This window comes from Kogia breviceps, chromosome 14 (assembly GCF_026419965.1).
Source record: "Kogia breviceps isolate mKogBre1 chromosome 14, mKogBre1 haplotype 1, whole genome shotgun sequence".
NCBI lineage: Eukaryota > Metazoa > Chordata > Mammalia > Artiodactyla > Physeteridae > Kogia > Kogia breviceps.
The window spans coordinates 50395489-50412665 of NC_081323.1; the positions used below are offsets into that span (position 1 = coordinate 50395489).

The 17177-nt window shown below is 49.1% G+C and overlaps 1 protein-coding gene across 1 annotated transcript; it reads left to right on the plus strand.

The window, feature by feature from the left end:
- Positions 1 to 518: 518 nt before the first annotated feature.
- DDRGK1 (DDRGK domain containing 1) lies at positions 519 to 10949 on the plus strand. The gene is made up of 9 exons (XM_059037718.2): positions 519 to 704; positions 1925 to 2131; positions 3087 to 3199; positions 3428 to 3529; positions 6640 to 6762; positions 7094 to 7132; positions 9686 to 9742; positions 10272 to 10320; positions 10649 to 10949. Exons 1-9 carry the CDS (start codon positions 536 to 538, stop codon positions 10813 to 10815), a joined length of 1026 nt encoding a protein of 341 aa, XP_058893701.1. The 5' UTR covers positions 519 to 535; the 3' UTR covers positions 10816 to 10949.
- Positions 10950 to 17177: the final 6228 nt, after the last annotated feature.

A 17177-nucleotide genomic window follows, 5' to 3' on the forward strand; every position in this document is an offset into this window, starting at 1 on the left:
AATCTAGTATATGACAAATGAGCCTATGTATGAAAGAGAAACAGACTCACAGACATATAGAACAGACTTGTGGTTGTCAAGGGGGAGGGGTTGGGGGAGGGATGGAGTGGGAGGTTAGGGTTAGCAGATGTAAGCTATTATTGATATATATGGAATAGATAAACAAGCTCCTACCTTCTGTGTTCCTATAGCACAGAGAACTATATTCAGTATCCTATGATAAACCATAATGGAAAAGAATATTTTTTAAAAATGTAGGGAATTCCCTGGCAGCCCAGTTGTTAGGACTCTGCACTTTTACTGGCAAGGGCACAGGTTCAATCCCTGGCTGGGGAACTAAGATCCTGCAAGTTGCGCAGCAAGGCCAAAAAAAAAGATATATATGTATAGCTGAATCACTTTGCTATACAGCTAATTCATTCATTCATTGCTGTACAGCAGATTAAGAAAAAAATTAGGGCCTCTAAATTTAGTGTGCGGCCTGGGCGGGGCCGAGTGGTGGGCGGAGCCTATAATGGGAAACGGGAGGGGCCACATGGGCTTTAGGCGGGGCGTGGGAGATCCCGGGCCTTCGGGTGGAGGCGCTGGCTGGTTCCACCTGGAAGTCGTTGTCATGGTGGCCCCGGTGGTGTACTTGGTGGCGGCGGCTCTGCTTGTCGGCCTTATCCTTTTCCTGACTCACAGCCGGAGCCGGGTGGTAGCAGGTAGGAGATGTCGCCACGCCATGGCCGGTGGGGCCGCGCGTTCTCTGACTCCGGAGCCTCTCTAGGCCATCGAGCCGCGACTCCTGCGCATGCGCCGGCTTGCCTGGCTGGGAGGAGGAGATCGCCGCGCTTTCCGCTGCAGGCAGGCTGCGCGCATGCGCATACGTGCGCGAAGGGGGACCAGCGGGGAGCCGCAGGACAGGATTGCGGCTCGGGGACAGAGTATCAGGGTACCTACGCCTTTCTCCTGACCCCAAAGAGAGCCTCGCCTCATCTCTCCCCCCGCCCCTCGGCACTGCAGAAGGGCCAGGCCCTGGCGGGCACTCACATCCCTCATCCGGGCAGCCCTTCTCTGCACCCGTTGGGGGATCCACAGGGCTTCCCATCCCTCCCAGGCTGGCTCCAGAGCAGCTGACGAGAAGGGGGAACCTAAGTTTCCTACCTACCCACGAGCTGAACAGAGCATGAGGTGGCTCCAGGAAGCTCTCTCCTTCACCCTCAAGAAGAATACCCATGTGGCCATGCACCTTCCTCCTTGTTTTGCACCCCCGCCCGGAAGGCCATGTCATCCTCCAGGGCACAGAACAGATACACCTGTCATCCTCCATCCTGCCCCCCTCCCCATCATTTCTTATCAGCATATGGGTTTGTGTGTATGTCTTTCCCCCTCCTTGGACCCACAAGCTACTTCAGAGCATCTGTGGGGGTGGAGGGGGGCACAGAGAAAATGAGGTAAGGCAAATAGCCAACAAATCTTCCTGAGAGGAGAGACTCAGCCCTCGGGTGTGCTCTCTGATTGGGGTGCCAGATAAAACCATGGCAGTTGGTGTTAGGCAACAGATAAATGCAGTTCTGCCATGGGCATTCAGATGAGGTCTTGAGAGGTCAAGGTGGGCTTCCTAGAGGAGGTAGAGCTTCAGCTCCGTCTTGCAGGGTGGTAGTTTCCTGACAGGTCAACTGGAAAAGTGAGGCCTTGAGTGGAAAGAAGGATATCAGCACAGGTGGGAGGGATGGGGTGATCTTGCTGCACAGGACCAAGGTCTGGGTTTAGGTTATGAAGGCCTCCATAGTCAGACTGAGAAATTGGGACTTTTTGCTATGGGCAGCAGGAGCCTGGAGGAAGTTGAGCAGAGGAGGGTGAGGCTTCCAGGATGCTGTTCCCCCTGCCATGAGGTGGTTTGGACTGCTGGACAGAATCATGGTTCTTCTCTTCCCTACAGCTGTCCAAGAGCCTTTGCACAATGAGGAAGAGGCAGTAGTAGCAGGCCGAGTGGCCCAGCCTCAGCCCCTGGAGCCCGAGGAGCAGAGAACTGGGGGCAGGCCCCGGCGCCGCAGGGACCTGGGCAGCCGCCTCCAGGCCCAGCGTCGAGCCCAGCGGGTGGCCTGGACAGAAGTAGTTGAGAATGAGGGGGAGGCCGTCATCCCAGGTGAGAGGGGCCCAGCCTGGTGGAGAAAGGACCTGGGTTAGAGGGTGAGGAGACCCCCAAAGCTGGACAGAAGAGTGGGGTGTGAAGCCATAGTGTGGGAGGGATATCTGGGAGCCATAGGATGTAGTTAGGGGAGACTTAGGACCCAGCCTTTGCTCCTGGAGACTAGCAGCTCTGGACCCTGATCCCTATTGCATTGAGCCAACGCCCTCTTCCTTCATTTTGGCTCTCATTGTCCAAACAGGAGGGCAGGAGTCTTTATTTATTTATTTATTTATTTATTTTTGTCTGCATTGGGTCTTCGTTGCTTCGTGCAGGCTTTCTGTAATTGCGGCGAGCGGGAGCTACTCTTCGTTGCGCGGGCTCATTGCGGTGGCTTCTTTTGTTGCAGAACAAGGGCTCTAGGCGCGTGGGCTCAGTAGTTGTGGCTCATGGGCTCTAGAGTGCAGGCTCAGTAGTTGTGGCACACGGGCTTAGTAGCTCTGGACATGTGGGATCTTCCCAGACCAGGGATCGAACTGTGTTCCCTGCATTGGCAGATGGATTCTTAACCACTGCACCACCAGGGAAGTCCAAGGGCAGGAGTCTTTAGATTGACCTAGAGAATTCTTCAGTCCACTCCTTCTATTCCAGCACTCTCCTTGTGTGGGCACACTCATTTCCTGAGGGCTTAACTCTTGGGTTAGAGTACTTTCTTTATGGCTATGCAGATCTAAAGTTATCATCTGTTTTCTTGCCCTATGGTTCCCTCACCCCTCCCCCACACCTAACACACACACCCCCAGATGAATTTCTATGTGGCAGAGTCCTGTAGAGGGCAGAGCTGGGCTAGTGGTATTTGCAAGTGAGTGGAAGGAGATCCCCCCATAAGGAGAGGCACAAGGGGTAGGGTGGATCCATCATCATCAGTCCTCCACGGCCAGGACCTGAAGTGTCTTTCTCTGACCATACTCAGCCCAAGAGGAAGAAGACATTGAGAAGCCAGTGGAAACTCACCTGTTAGGGAAAATTGGAGCTAAGAAACTACGGAAGCTGGAGGAGAAACAAGCACGAAAAGCCCAGCGTGAGGCAAGCAGGAGGGATGGGGTGCAGCTCTGAGAAGTGGAAAAGGGTCTTCTAAATGGCAGACCCTCCCCTCGAGGCTCTTTGCATGCTGGGCTGGTATTTGATGCTTGCCTGTATCCGTCTCCTGCAACCTTGGTCTGTGGCCAGGCCTCGCCTGGCCTGGCCTGTTTGGGAGGTGGGCAAACTCTAGCTGGGGGTGGAGATGTACCCCCCATGAAGGCCTTTCTCCAGGCAGAGGAGGCTGAGCGTGAGGAGAGGAAACGCCTTGAGTCGCAGCGTGAGGCAGAGTGGAAAAAGGAGGAGGAGCGGCTTCGCTTGGAGGAGGAACAGAAGGTGAGCCAGGCCCCCGATGCAGACTTCTGACAGCTGCCTAGGCAGCCTTGATACCCATGCTGCTTCCCAACACCTCCAGCCTAGAAGAGGGGCCTTGAGCCAGGTGCAGGCCCTGGTTTATTTGGTCCCTGAGCTCTAGGCACAGCCTCTGTAAAGCTGCTGCTGAAAAGTGAGCCTGAGACTGAAATTTTGTGCATGTGATTTATGGACACACCTGAAGCATTTGAAGTACATTGAGGCAGAGTGGCTAGAGCAGGGTAAGGAAGAAGGAAAGGGGTCAGAGAAGTAAGGTGGCGGAGGGGGGGATTCTGGATCCCAAGGGTCTTGAGGCTGTTAAAGGACATTGTAAGAGATGGTGGATTGTATCTGCACCAGGTTCTGTTTGGGGCCTGGCATAGAAAAGATGCTCAGGGAATGGAGGCCACTGCAATAAGGGCAGGTGAATCAACATTTGTTTGCCAGGTGCTTCCTTCCTTCTGAGAATCAGGTGCTGAAGAAAGGCAACATCACAAAGATATGGGGTGTATAGGGTGAGAGCCAGGGCTGCCCAGCTGGGAAGACCCCATAGCATGGAGCCTTTGACCTCTACTGGCCCTATTGTCCAGGGACACTGGATGGCAGGAAGCCTGGCTATGGGTGCTATAGCAGATGGGCTGGAACACAGCAGAGGGGAGGCATTAGTTGAGAGAGTTTTTTACCTTTCTGAATATTGATCCTAATAATGCACCTTAAATATTCTGGGACTCTTCTCCCCTGCACCCCAGATTCCCTTATTATCAACATCATACCTTACTGTGGTATATTTCTCACAACTAATATTAATACATTATTGTTAAGTGAATTTGACACATTATTGGGATTTCATTAGCTTTCCCCAAATATCCTTTTTCTTTTCCAGGGTTCCATCAGGATACCACATTACACTTAGTTGTCATATCTCCTTACGTTCCTCTGGGTTGTGACAGTTTCTCAGACTTTCTTTGCTTTTGATAATCTTGACAGTTTTGTGAACTGTTGGACAAGTATTTTGTAAAATGTCCCTCTATTTGCGTTTGGCTTATGTTATTGTCACGGTTAGACTGGGGGTTATAGATTTCTGGGAGGAAGACCGGAGGTGAAGTGTCATCCTCACCGCAACATAGCAAGGGTACATGTTATCAACTTGACCTATCACTAGTATGTTAACCTTGATTACCTGGCTAAGGTTATATTTGCCAGATTTCTCCATTTCCCATGCTTCTTTGGAAACAAGTCACTGCACAGCCCACACTTAAGGGGTAGGGAGCTATGCTCCACCTTCTTAAGAGGAGAATATTTACATAAAGTATTTGGAATTCTTTTGTACAGATTTATCTTTTCTTCTTTCTTAATTCAATTTTTTTTTTTAAGCAATTAAAAATTTTTTTTTTCTTTTTTTGAATTAATTTATTTTTTGGCTGTGTTGGGTCTTCATTGCAGTGCACGGGCTTCTCATTGCAGTGGCTCCTCTTGTTGCGGAGCACGGGCCCTAGAGTGCACAGGCTTCAGTAGTTGTGGCACATGGGCTCAGTAGTTGTGGCTTGTGGGCTCTAGAGCGCAGGCTCAGTAGCTGTGGCGCATGGGCTTAGTTGCTCCACAGCATGTGGCATCTTCCCAGACCAGGACTCGAACCCATGTCCCCTGCATTGGCAGGCGGATTCTTAACCACTGTGCCACCAGAGAAGTTTCCAATTGTTTATTTGTATCCGCATGGACTTATGGATATTTATTTGAACTTTGTATTATAATCCAAATGCTATATTTTTTTGGGGGGGGCCATGCTGTGTGGCTTGTGGGATCTTAGTGCCCCAACCAGGGATTGAACCTGGGCCCTCAGCAGTGAAAGTGCAAAGTCCTAACCACTGGGCCGCCAGGGAAATCCCATCCAGTGCTATCTTATTTACTTTTTTGCTTAGATTGTTCCAGCTTTGGCCACTGGGAGCTCTTTTAGTTGGCTCCTGTGTACCTTTGACATACCCTTATTGTTTTGGTTTTTTTAAGTACTTTCTTACTTTTGACACTGCAAAATGCTCCAGGCTCATCTTGTATATTCCGTGTCCCAGCTTTAGCTTCATGTTTAAAATAGATCGTTCTGAGAATTCTGGAAAATGGGTTGATTTGGGGCGAGACTCTTGCAGTAGGTTGTGTTGGTGATGGAGTGACGTGGGTGGATCAAGTTTTCCAGAAGTTAAAGAAAGAAGTGGTAGATGGGGCCTCATTTCTGACCAGGGCATCTGGCCAGATGGTTATGTGATTCAGTGAGCTAGGGGCCCCAGGAGGAGTACTAGATGTGTGGGGAGTAGATCACAGGGTCTTTCTGGGACATAATCAATTTGAGGTGCCTGTGAGATAGCCCAGTGGGTGTGCCACTTGGGCAGTCGTGCGTGTGCAAGGAGAGATTTGGGTGGGGATACAACTGTGGCAGCCACTGGCAAGGACATAATTGTTGATGCTATGGGCATGGTGAGGTGGCCCAGAGAGTGAAGGAGAAAGAAGGGACAAGGCTGAGTGATGGAGGAGGCAGGAAGAATGGCCCAAGGAACAGGAGGAAATCCAGGAGAGGGTAGGGTCTGGATGCCAAGGGAGGGAAGAAAGGATGGTTGGCTCTGAGAAGACAGGGGTATGAGGCCTGATGGTTGTCCTTTGGCTTTTGTGGTTGGAGGACATGGGTGAGACCATAGCAGGACTTGTTTTGGTGGAGCTGAGTATGCAGAAGCTAGATTGGAATGGGCTGGAAGGATGGATGATTGGTGGGAAAGGGAAACTGGGTGTTTGTTCACGAAGTTTGGACAGGACAGGACAGGAAGTGGGAGGGGAGGTGACTGGAGGATATTATGCGGGGGTTCATGGCAGGATTTTCAGGGAAAGGGGGGCTGAGCAGCATTCACCTGGGAGGTGATGGAACTGATTGAGAAGAGGGATCCTGCTGTTCAGCTCAGGGCCCAGAGGGATCAAGGTCTTAAAGGAGCTCTGTCCCTGAGAAAGGACTGGTCTGGATGCTGTGCTGCCCTGTGGGGGCGGCAGAGACCAGAACAGGATAGGGTGGGCACTCACCCCAAAATATCTGACTCTTGCCTCTTCTGTGTCCACAGGAGGAGGAGGAGAGGAAAACCCGGGAGGAGCAGGCCCAGCGGGAGCATGAAGAGTATCTGAAACTGAAGGAGGCCTTCGTGGTGGAGGAAGAAGGTGTGGGCGAGACCATGACTGAGGAGCAGGTGGGTCCACCACCCCTAGGAAACCCCTCCCTGTGCCCAAAAAGATGAGCCACCCTGTCCCAGACACCCCGCTGCTCCTCACCTGCCTCCCCAGTCAGGCAGTGAGAGGCGGGTGGGCATCAGGATCAGCAGACACTAGCGGCTGAGACCTTGTCTTTGGGAGAAGTGGTGCCTCGGTCCCCACACCACAGGAGGCTCCACTGCTCATGCATGTGGTTGGACAGGCACACAGGCAGGGCAGGCAGGTGGCATTCAGATGGGCAGGTGTGTAGGCACAGACCCTGTGGCCCCTGCCAGGGGGACACTCACCTTGATTTCTCTGCTCCTCTAGTCCCACAGCTTCCTGGCCGAGTTCATCAACTACATTAAGGTAAGAAGCCACAGAGCAGAACCTGGGTGTCAGCTGCCTGCTTCTGTGTGCATGTTGGATGCATCTTTGGGGCCTGGAGGGAGTAGGCCTGAGTGGGCCTCAAGCTCGTGCAGGAGTGGGCAGGTGGACAAAGAGAGGCTGAGCTGCTGGGGTCCTGGCCAGGAGAGTCCCTTCTCCTCTGACCCCAAAGGTGGAGAAGGACCTGGTCTGTGTGGGAGGTGCGAGTCTATGATTGCTTCCTCACACTTAGGGTTTGACAGTTTCCCTGCTCTTCAGACCCCATGCTCAGTGAGTCACTGTGTTTTCAAGTTTCTTCACGTGTGTTTTCTGCCAATTTTGTCATACTGAGGTGAAACAAGCATCCCCTGCCATGTGTTCCCAACCAGTAACTTGGGTCTTCCGGGGGATATAGGATGATGTTTCCTTTGGAATCTGGGGCAGGGCAGCAAGTGTGCCCCCTTCTGTCTACAGCTGCAGTGCAGGCCTCCCAGATACTGCTCCAGGTTGCGTTGCATAAGCACGTCCTGCTCTGCTTTGCTGCTAAGCAACTTCTCCTCTTCCACAAAGGATGCGATGAGGAGAGAGGTTTTCAAGTGCAGCTCAGGGGTGCAGAGGCGGCTGAGGGAAGGAATGCAGAGGGAGCGGAGGCGGTGGTGGGAGTAGTAACCAGGGGCGCCAAGGAGCCGGGGCTTGCTAACCCTCCCCCACCTCTCCCAGAAGAGAGTGGGGTTTAGATACCTCCCAGCTGGGGGCCAGGGCTCCCAAGAGGGAGAAGGCTCCCTCAGACTGCCGCCATTCCCCTCTGATGGAGCCCATTCTCCACCCTGGCACACTTGACTGAGGGCTGCAACCCTGGTCAGGGTATCTCACACTTTCCTGCAGCTGTTTGGAGCTCACTGTCCCCACCTACCCAGTGGGCAGCAATGTAGTCCTGAGTCTCTCCTCCAGGAAGCCCTCCTGCATCAGCTTCAGGTCCCCCTCTCGAAGGCAGAGGCCTGAGAAAAGGTACCCAGGGCAGTGCCAGCCCTCGCTCTCAGCACCTCTCTGGAGGGGCCATTTTCTGGGGGTTCTCCAAACTCGTTTGGAGTTTAGAAGTCTCTCCAGCCTATGCTAGCTGATTCTCCCAGAGCTGCTGTCTGCAGGGAGAAGGAGAACTTCCAAAATTCAGTCTACCCACCTTCCTCTTGGCTCCGAGGGGGTGGACCCTTTCGTCTTAGGGTTTCAGAACTGGAGGGACATTTCTGTGAGCAGCAGTTATATGCACAGGCATAGCTTGCTCTTGTTACTCCACTCTTCTTTCTGATTGAGGCTGGGTTGGTTGGTTTGTTTTTCCAAACATACTTTTGGCCCCAGCATCCCCTCAGGCCAGGTTTTCAGGGACCACCTGGGGTGACTCCATATTCCCACTCTGGGCTGTCGCTCGGCGCCCAGCACCCACTCCCTGCTTTGTAGGTAGAGGCTGGCTGACCAGGTCACCTTGTGCTTGCCCACACTCTGGCCCAACTGCCGCTCACTTGCCTCCCTGCTTACATATTCAGTTTGGCATTTCAAACAGTCACATGCCATCTGCAGCTGGGGCGGTGTCGCCATGTCACTCCTACCCCAGCTCATTTGCTATGGAAGATTCACAGAAATGCGAAAGACCGTCTTCTCTCAAGTCATATGCTGTGTTTGCGGGGGAGGCAGGGGCAGGTGCATGTGTAGGATCCAGCAGTAGACCCTCAGCCTGCACCCCTGGGAACTAACGTTTCTCCTGAGGATGTGAGGGAGGCATGTGGCACACGGCTGTGTGTGGAAAGCACTGAGCAGTGTTATCAACAGTTATTTTAAGGGGGGGCTCATACGGTGTGAAGAGGATGGGTAAAAAGAAGTATGAGCGTGTCAGGGTTGTGGTACTCTCCAGGCCAGGGTGCATTGAGCAAAGGTGAGGCAAGAATGAGCGTCTACCGAGGCCCTGGCTTATTGGGGCCTTTTATCTGCTCTGTTCTTCTCCACATTCTCAGTTTCCTCCTGGCGAGGCTATGAGCTATGTCTTTTTCAACATTGCTTCCCCAACACCTTCTCAGTACCTTGTCCTGGCAGGTTCTCAGCAAATACAAGTCCTAGAAAAGTTTTTTAAAATAACTTTTGGTGACTGTCACCCCTCCCCTTCATCACTATGGTGCTTCCCCTTCCAACTTGCCCAAGATGTTAGAAAGATACGTCTGGTTGCAGAGGAGAAGGTGGCAGCTGTGCTTGGTTCTCCACTTGTGAGTCTGTCTCAGGGTGGTCTTCAGTCCAGGAGCCTGGGGGGCAGGTGGTAGTTTTGGGCAGATCTCTGCCCACAAGCAAGGGAATGAGAGAGGTTATGAATGTGTGTGTTTCTCCATATGGGTAGTTGGGAGAGTGCGTGAGTAGTGTGTGAAGGGAGCAAGGCTCTCCCATAGGAATCTGCACAGTGTTTTTCCAGCCACCCAGAGCAGATCGGATCAGAATGCTAACTTCAGAGGGTTCCAGTGCTGAGAAGGATTTGCCTAAGCTCAGCCTCACTCCCTTTCCTCCTTTTGTTTGTAGCAGTCCAAGGTCGTGCTCTTGGAAGACCTGGCTTCCCAGGTGGGCCTGCGGACTCAGGTAAGCCCTACAAGGTGGCCTGTTACATGGAGTGTGGCCGTGGGGTCTGTGTGGCTGTAAGAGAGGGCCTGCCCTAAAGATGGAAAGTCCTGATGCCCCTTCCACCCTGCCCCCAACCAAGAATGAGTAGAGTGTAGGAATCTCTTGGCACCCCAGGAATCCTGCCTTTCTAACTAGTTGGAAAACAGGCAGGGAGAAAAAAGAAAAATGTCTAAACCCTATCACTCTTAGCAGCCCAAATCCAGTTACCTTGACAGCTGTCTTACAACAGGCTATACCAGCCTTCTCGGCCAAATGTCACCATCGGTTCTCCCCTGGTTGGAAGAGAGCTACTCTCAGGGGTCCTGCAGGGTCCCAGGACCAGAGCCCTTTCTCTCTGGGTCCCTCCAAAGGGGAAACATGGAGTCACATTGCAGGGTGGCCATGAGAAGGAGAGGAGGAGATTTGGCTGTGGTGGGAGGGAGGTTGCGAGCGCCTTTTCTGGGGATGGCAGCACCCATCTCTGCTCTGAGAACTGTTCTCCTCATAGGACACCATAAACCGCATCCAGGACCTGCTGACTGAGGGAACTCTTACAGGTGAGAGGATAAGAGTCAGTCATTACGGGCCCTGGCCTTGGGGAGTATCTAGCCACGTGGGGCTGCAGGGACTTATTGCAGTGGTAGGATGACCACCCGGCTGGGGGGGCAGTGTACTGAGGAGGGGCATGCAGTTACAAGGAGGACATGCTAAGGCCTGGGGATGGCTTTGAGTGACGAGGACAGGCAAGGAAGCCTGATTTGACTCACCTAGTCAAGATTGGATACAGCCAGGAAAGGCCAAGTAGACAGGCAGGAGGGGTGGGTGGGTGGGCATCCTCAGGCCAGGTGGGGAGGGCTCAGCCCCACAACCTGCATGTCCCCACAGGTGTGATTGACGACCGGGGCAAGTTCATCTACATAACCCCGGAGGAACTGGCTGCCATGGCTAACTTCATCCGACAGCGGGGCCGGGTATCCATCACCGAGCTTGCCCAGGCCAGCAACTCCCTCATCGCCTGGGGCCGGGAGTCCCCTGCCCAGGTCCCAGCCTGACCTAGCCCTTCCCTCTTGGACTCAGAGCTGGCATGGTCTAGCTGGCTATACATCGTTATCCCTCCCTTCCATCCTGGGGCAGTGATGGAGTGTGGCAAGGCAGTTATAGATTAAAGGTCTGTGAGCACTGGTGAGCTTGGCGTGGCTTGGTGTGGCAGAAGGGGTGCTAGATAAGCAGGTGAAAATCTCAGCCTCAGAATATATCTTGGGGGTGGGGGTGGGGTCCTTTGGAGGTAGATACAAGTTCCATTCTTATCAAGCATGCATTCATTCATTCATTCAAAAAAAAGCATTTACTCTGTTCCTTTGTGTCCTGCAAGCCCAGCCCCCAAGGCCTGGATGAGGTCTTACTCCTTCTCCCCTACCTTACCAGAGCCAAAGTGGGAATCCTCTTGGGCCACATCTCCCCGAACTGAGGAAGGAGGTCTTACCATGAGAGCCCTTAGGAAGAAGAGTTAATGAGAAGTGCCAAGGATAGAGTCCTAGGGAACATCAGCCTGAAGAGGGATGGAAGGGAGGTCAGGGAGGAGAGCGGCTGGGCCAGCTGCTTGTGGGACAGGGAGAAGAAAGGGGAAGACCTGTGTGAGCTGGATAGGATTGTGCAGTGGAGGGACATTGCTTCATATAGTACCTCACATGAATTCAGCTCTACGTCCTTGACAAAAAGTTTGAATGGTGTGGGTGATTCCACCCACTGGTGGATGTAAGGACCATATGCTCGAGAGTGGGTTGAGATGGGAGATGTGTGTCTTCTGTAGGGTCAGCACTCTGGTTCCTGTGAGCTGTTCATGGCATGAGCTTCCTGCTGTGCTGAGGGTGAGGCATGTGTTTAAATGTGTATTTTTTATGCAAGATGGCCCCTAAACACAACCACCTACTTCCTCTGGTGCCTGGTGGAGGAGGAGGCAGCTTTCTGTTCTGGTCTAGGAGGAAACAGTCTATGTAGATGGTGATGGGGAGACAGGACATCACGCTCCCAGAACAGAGCCTTCCTGAGGGATTGTCAAGGGTGATTATGATTCATTTGATGCCGTAAGCATAGACTGTAGAACCGAAATTCCAAATAAGGCATAACTCTGCTACTTCTATCAGCGATGGACACTTGAAGTCACCTGGAGCTGGGAAGGGCCACATGCGTTGTTTGGAAGGCCATTTGGGAGCCCACAGTCTAGGAAGAAGGAAGAAATAGACATAGATCACCACAGTATGAGATAGAAAGATAAAATTCCAAAGGGAAAAGAAGAGCTTACAGTTAGAGCAGTGGTTCTCAGCCCTGGTTGCTCGTTAGAATCACCTGGGGAGTTTACCACAGTCTCGTGCCAGGCTGCACTCTGGACCAGTTCAATCAGAATCTCTGGGGTTGAGGTCCAGGGAACATAAGTAAGAGATTACAATGCGTAGCCAAGGTTGAGAGCCAGCGAAGGAAGTGAGGGTGGGGTGGAAAGACAGGCTGTAAAGTTGCGAGTAATTAAAATCCCCAATGGAAGGAGCTTCTCTGGAAGAGCAAGACGGTAGCTCCAGGTCTCTTCCTTTCCCTCAACCATCCTCAGCCACTGCCATCCATGTAGCAAGATGACTATGGCAGCCCAAGCCACCCCATTCTACCTTCAGGACACTGCCCACAGGCCAGGAGTAAAAAAGGCACAACCCTTCCTCATATCCCAGAAGGCTTCTAAGACTCCTAATGTCCCAGGGGCTTAGTGTAGAGGGGAAAAACCTATAACCCTTTGTGCATTATTTAGTAATCAATTTACTAGTCTAATAAAAGTATCAAATGAATGGTTCTTCAGCTAGTAAGTGATTATCATTTTTCTAAATATGTACAAACTGTTTTAACAACTAATAAATGAAAACTTTCAAGTTTAACCACTTAGACAAATTATCAAGTGTTATAAACATTAATTATCACTTAAATATTTCTAAGCATTCAAACTCCCCAAATTAGTACAGTTGACCCTTGAACAACATGGGGGGTTAGGAGCACTGGCCCTCTGCACAGGCAAATATCCATATATAAGTTATGGCTGGCTCTCTATACAGAAGTTCCTCCCTATCTGTGGTTCTGCACCTACGGATTCCACCAACCAGAGATTGTGCTGTACTGTAGTATTTACTGCTGAAAAAAATCTGCGTGTAAGTGGATCCAAGCAGTTCAAACCCACATCGCTCAAGGGTCAGCTGTATATGAAATTATTTTAAATACTTTTATACCTTAAAAAGTTGACCAGACACACATGGTATTATAGTGATTACATTACTGATCTGTACATGTAATGCTAAAACATTATAAACATTTAAATACCATGGATTTCCATTTGCTTTTTCACTAACTACATTTTTATTTTTTCCTGAGGGTACAGTTTTTACTTATCCTGGAGCACCAGGGTGGTTATTTCAGGTGGCTAAGAATATAAATGACTGAAGGATGGTGATTCAGAACCAAGGACCCATCTGAGTCCTCAGCCTGTTGTGTGGCTCCTCTTTCACAGATTTCCCCCTTCCATCAGGAACTCTAGACTGATGGCTTCAACCAATCAGATAAGTTTTGAGTTTTGTAACCCCTAAATTACACAGTGCTTGTTGTGCTAGTTCTAGGTGCCTTATCTTCACAGCCCAGCCCAACAGGTCTATTTTGAAAGCACTTTGCTCCCAATAGAGTCCAGTGTGGTTCAGTTCGGTTCTATCACTACTTTTTTTTTTTTTTTTGGCCGCACCACACAGCATGCAGGATCTTAGTTCCCCGACCGCGGATTGAACCCATGCACCCCTGCAGTGGAAGCACGGATTCTTAACCACTGGACTGCCAGGAAGTCCTACAACTTTTCTTTTTTAAGGCACCTTCAAGGTATATTGACAAGCAGAGGTTGGAGAGCCATATAATAAACTAGTCTTATCAAAATGATTGTTTACAAAATTGGTCAAGAGTTGGAAAATTATTAAATACTAAGTATGAGGCAGGATGCTAAGCACCCCAGGGAATCACAGTAAACAAAACATGGCCCCATCCACAAGTGGAGGCAGGGCAGTGCTATTAATATAGCAGGGATACTGCCCATCGTTCAGCCAACAGGTGCACAGCCTGTAATTACAAGGTGAGGCCTTTGGGGCTGAGGAGAAGCCAGGTGTGCAGAATGTAAAGGTTTGTGGTTCACTGAGGGGCATGGAGTGTTGGGTGGAGGAAAGGAAAAGGTGGGGGCAAAGGTGAGACAGGGTGGAAAGGGAACTTGGGACCCAGCTGGGAAGGGTGGTAAATACTGAGCCCAGAGATTTGGGCTGTATTTAGTGAAGTGTCGGGGGATGTTTAATTAGTGTTTTAAATCACTAACTCATTTCTTAAGCTTTCTTCGCAATCTTCATATCCCACAAATCTTTATTACTCTATCACCTCCTCCCTCCATGCCCCCGTTGTACTGTTGGAGGGCACTGCAGCAAGCCTTCACAAGTGCATGCCCCAGACACCTCCAGTCCTAAGCCCTGGCCCCAAGATTGAAGACAACTATTCTACCAATGCTGTGTTTTTCAAAATTTTTTGACAGTAAGAAATCCGTTTTACATCAAGGACATGAGTGTGTGCATATACAGAGATAATGAACAAGCTAAAGTTTCACAGTAATCCTTTGCTTATCATGGTTTGATGCATGTTGATATTTGTTTCTCTATTCTTTTTTTTTTTTTTTTTTTTTGGCTGCCCCCAGCAGCCTGTGGGATCTCAGTTCCCCGACCAGGGACTGAACCCGGGCCATGACAGTGAAAGCGCAGAATCCCAACCACTAGACCACCGGGGAACTCCCTGTTTCTCTAACCCACTCACAGATCTTGACCTACAGTTTGAAAAACAGGGTTCTAAGGAGCCTGTTCCTTTTGCATTGACAGGGCAGTATCTGAGTGAAGAGTTGTGTATCATACATAACTTTTAGTAGTCACAGAATTGTACCAAAAGCAATGTAGACTATAGTGGGGACATTGAAAAGAATTTTTTTGCTTAGTTTATTCTGACACCATACATAATTTTTGACTGGTTAATGCAATATTTGATTACTCATTACAGATAAATGTGTAAAGGAACCTTATAAGAGAACCTACCAAATACTGATACTGTAACACTAAACTTGTTTAAATATATCCCTTTATATAACCTGCTAGATTTACTCTGACCAATTTTAGTCACTTTAACTTTCTTATATGATTTTATAATTTGACTTAAATTTCTAACATGATACAAAAAACACATCCATAATAATTACACCAAAACTAAAACCAGTAATGTTATGACTGTATCGTAACTGAGTAACTGAGATAAATACTTCTGTTGTCTTATTTTCATTTATTCCTCATCAGTGAGGTAAGTCAGGTCACTTTTTTGTTGAGCTAAACCATATAGTAGTTGTGTAGACACACGCTTGATGTCTAGTTTGACAGTTGTCTTGATGCCTTTTTAGTTCGTGTGTATTGGACACGTGGGAAATGTGGGCCCCCAAGGCAGGTTATAAAAGTTTCACTTAACCACCAGTGTACCTATCTGTAATGATAATGTACAGAGTTTACAGAGAAGACTTTCTGCTGGACAAATTTACCCCAGATTTTACAAAAATTAAATCTGGCAACATTTTTGGAGTTTGCAAGTTTCCATAAAATTGATTAGAGGTTTGGGCATGACCATAATTTCCATGATGCAATAATCATTTAAAATATTATTTTGCTTGGGGCTTTAAGAGGGACCAACATGCTTCACAAATAGAGGTGAGTGCATAAAACTCAACTGACATGGCAGGTGGGGTAGTGACTTGTATTCCTTCTTACCTTGTTTCTAAATATCTTGCAGTGAGGTTTATATCATATAGGTACAGATAAGTCTAAGTCTGTTAGTATTATATAAACAAAGCATCAATAATTTAAAAACAGAAAAGAAAAATGTTACAGAAAAGAAAAATTCCTGGGGAACATAAAACCATCTTCTATCTTAGGTAAAATGTGCCATTAGTAAAGAATAGTGGTAAAAAATAGAATATAGTCTAATAATGTTTTTGTATTTTTCCTTTAAATTTTCTTTTTCACAGGCCGTGTGTGTGTGTGTGTGTGTGTGTGTGTGTGTGTGTGTGTGTAAGTGAACATCAGCAGTTTGTAAAACACCCCAGCATGCTTGGGTCATCAACATTTCACTTATAGTTGGTTTTTTTTTTTTCTTTTTTTTTTGCGTTACGCGGGCCTCTCACTGTTGTGGCCTCTCCCGTTGCGGAGCACAGGCTCCGGACGCACAGGCTCAGCGGCCACGGCTCACGGGCCCAGCCACTCTGCGGCATGTGGGGTCTTCCCGGACCAGGGCACGAACCCGTGTCTCCTGCATCGGCAGGCGGATTCTCAACCACTGCGCCACCAGGGAAGCCCCAGCCTGCTAATTTGATAGATTTTCGTTTGCATCTCTTCAATATCAGCTGAAGATATTTACAAATGCTTATTAGCCATTTGTATTCTGTGACTGATATATTTCTATCTTTTACCCATTTATGTATAGACCCAGGGTTTTTGTGGTTTCATTCATCATTCAGCAAATGAATGTTGAGTGTCTGTTATGTGCTTGCATTAGTTTTCTAGTGATGCTGTAACAAATTACCACAAACTTAGTGTTGTAAAACAACACAAGTTTATTATCTTGTAGTTATGTAGAAGTCCAACACAGGTCTTACTGGGCTAAAATCAAGGTAGGGCTATGTTTCTTTCTGGAGGCTCTTTTCCATCTTCAAGAGACCACCCATATTCCTATGGCCCCCATCCTCCATCTGCAAAGCGAGCTACGTTGTATCTCTCTAACCATACTTCCATAGTCACATCTCCCTCCCTGCCCACCCCAATCTACCACCGACTTCCTCTTCCATTTTTAATAAAAATATTTATTTATTTGGATGTGCTGTGTCTTAGTTGTGGAATGCAGGATCTTCATTGCTGTGTGCAGAATCCTTAGTTGGGGCATGTGGGATCTAGTTCCCTGACCAGGGTTCGAACCCGGGCTCCCTGCATTGAGAGTGTTGAGTCTTAGCCACTGGACCACCAGGGAAGTCTCCCTCTTCCATCTTTAAGTACCCTTGTGATTACATGGAGCTCACTTGGATAATTCCCAATTTTAAAGTTATTAGAAAACTTAATTCTATCTACAATCTTAATTCTCCTTTGCCATGTAACCTAACATAGTCACGGGTCCTGGGAATTAGGACTTGGACATCTTTGGAAGGCCATTATTCTGCTTACCAGAGTATTAAGATGGAAATATGGAATTTTAAAAAAGGATCCTGTCTACATAGGTGCTACAAGCTAGTGGGGAAGACAGGTGATTAATCAATCACACAATTTTCTTCTTTTGTTTCATT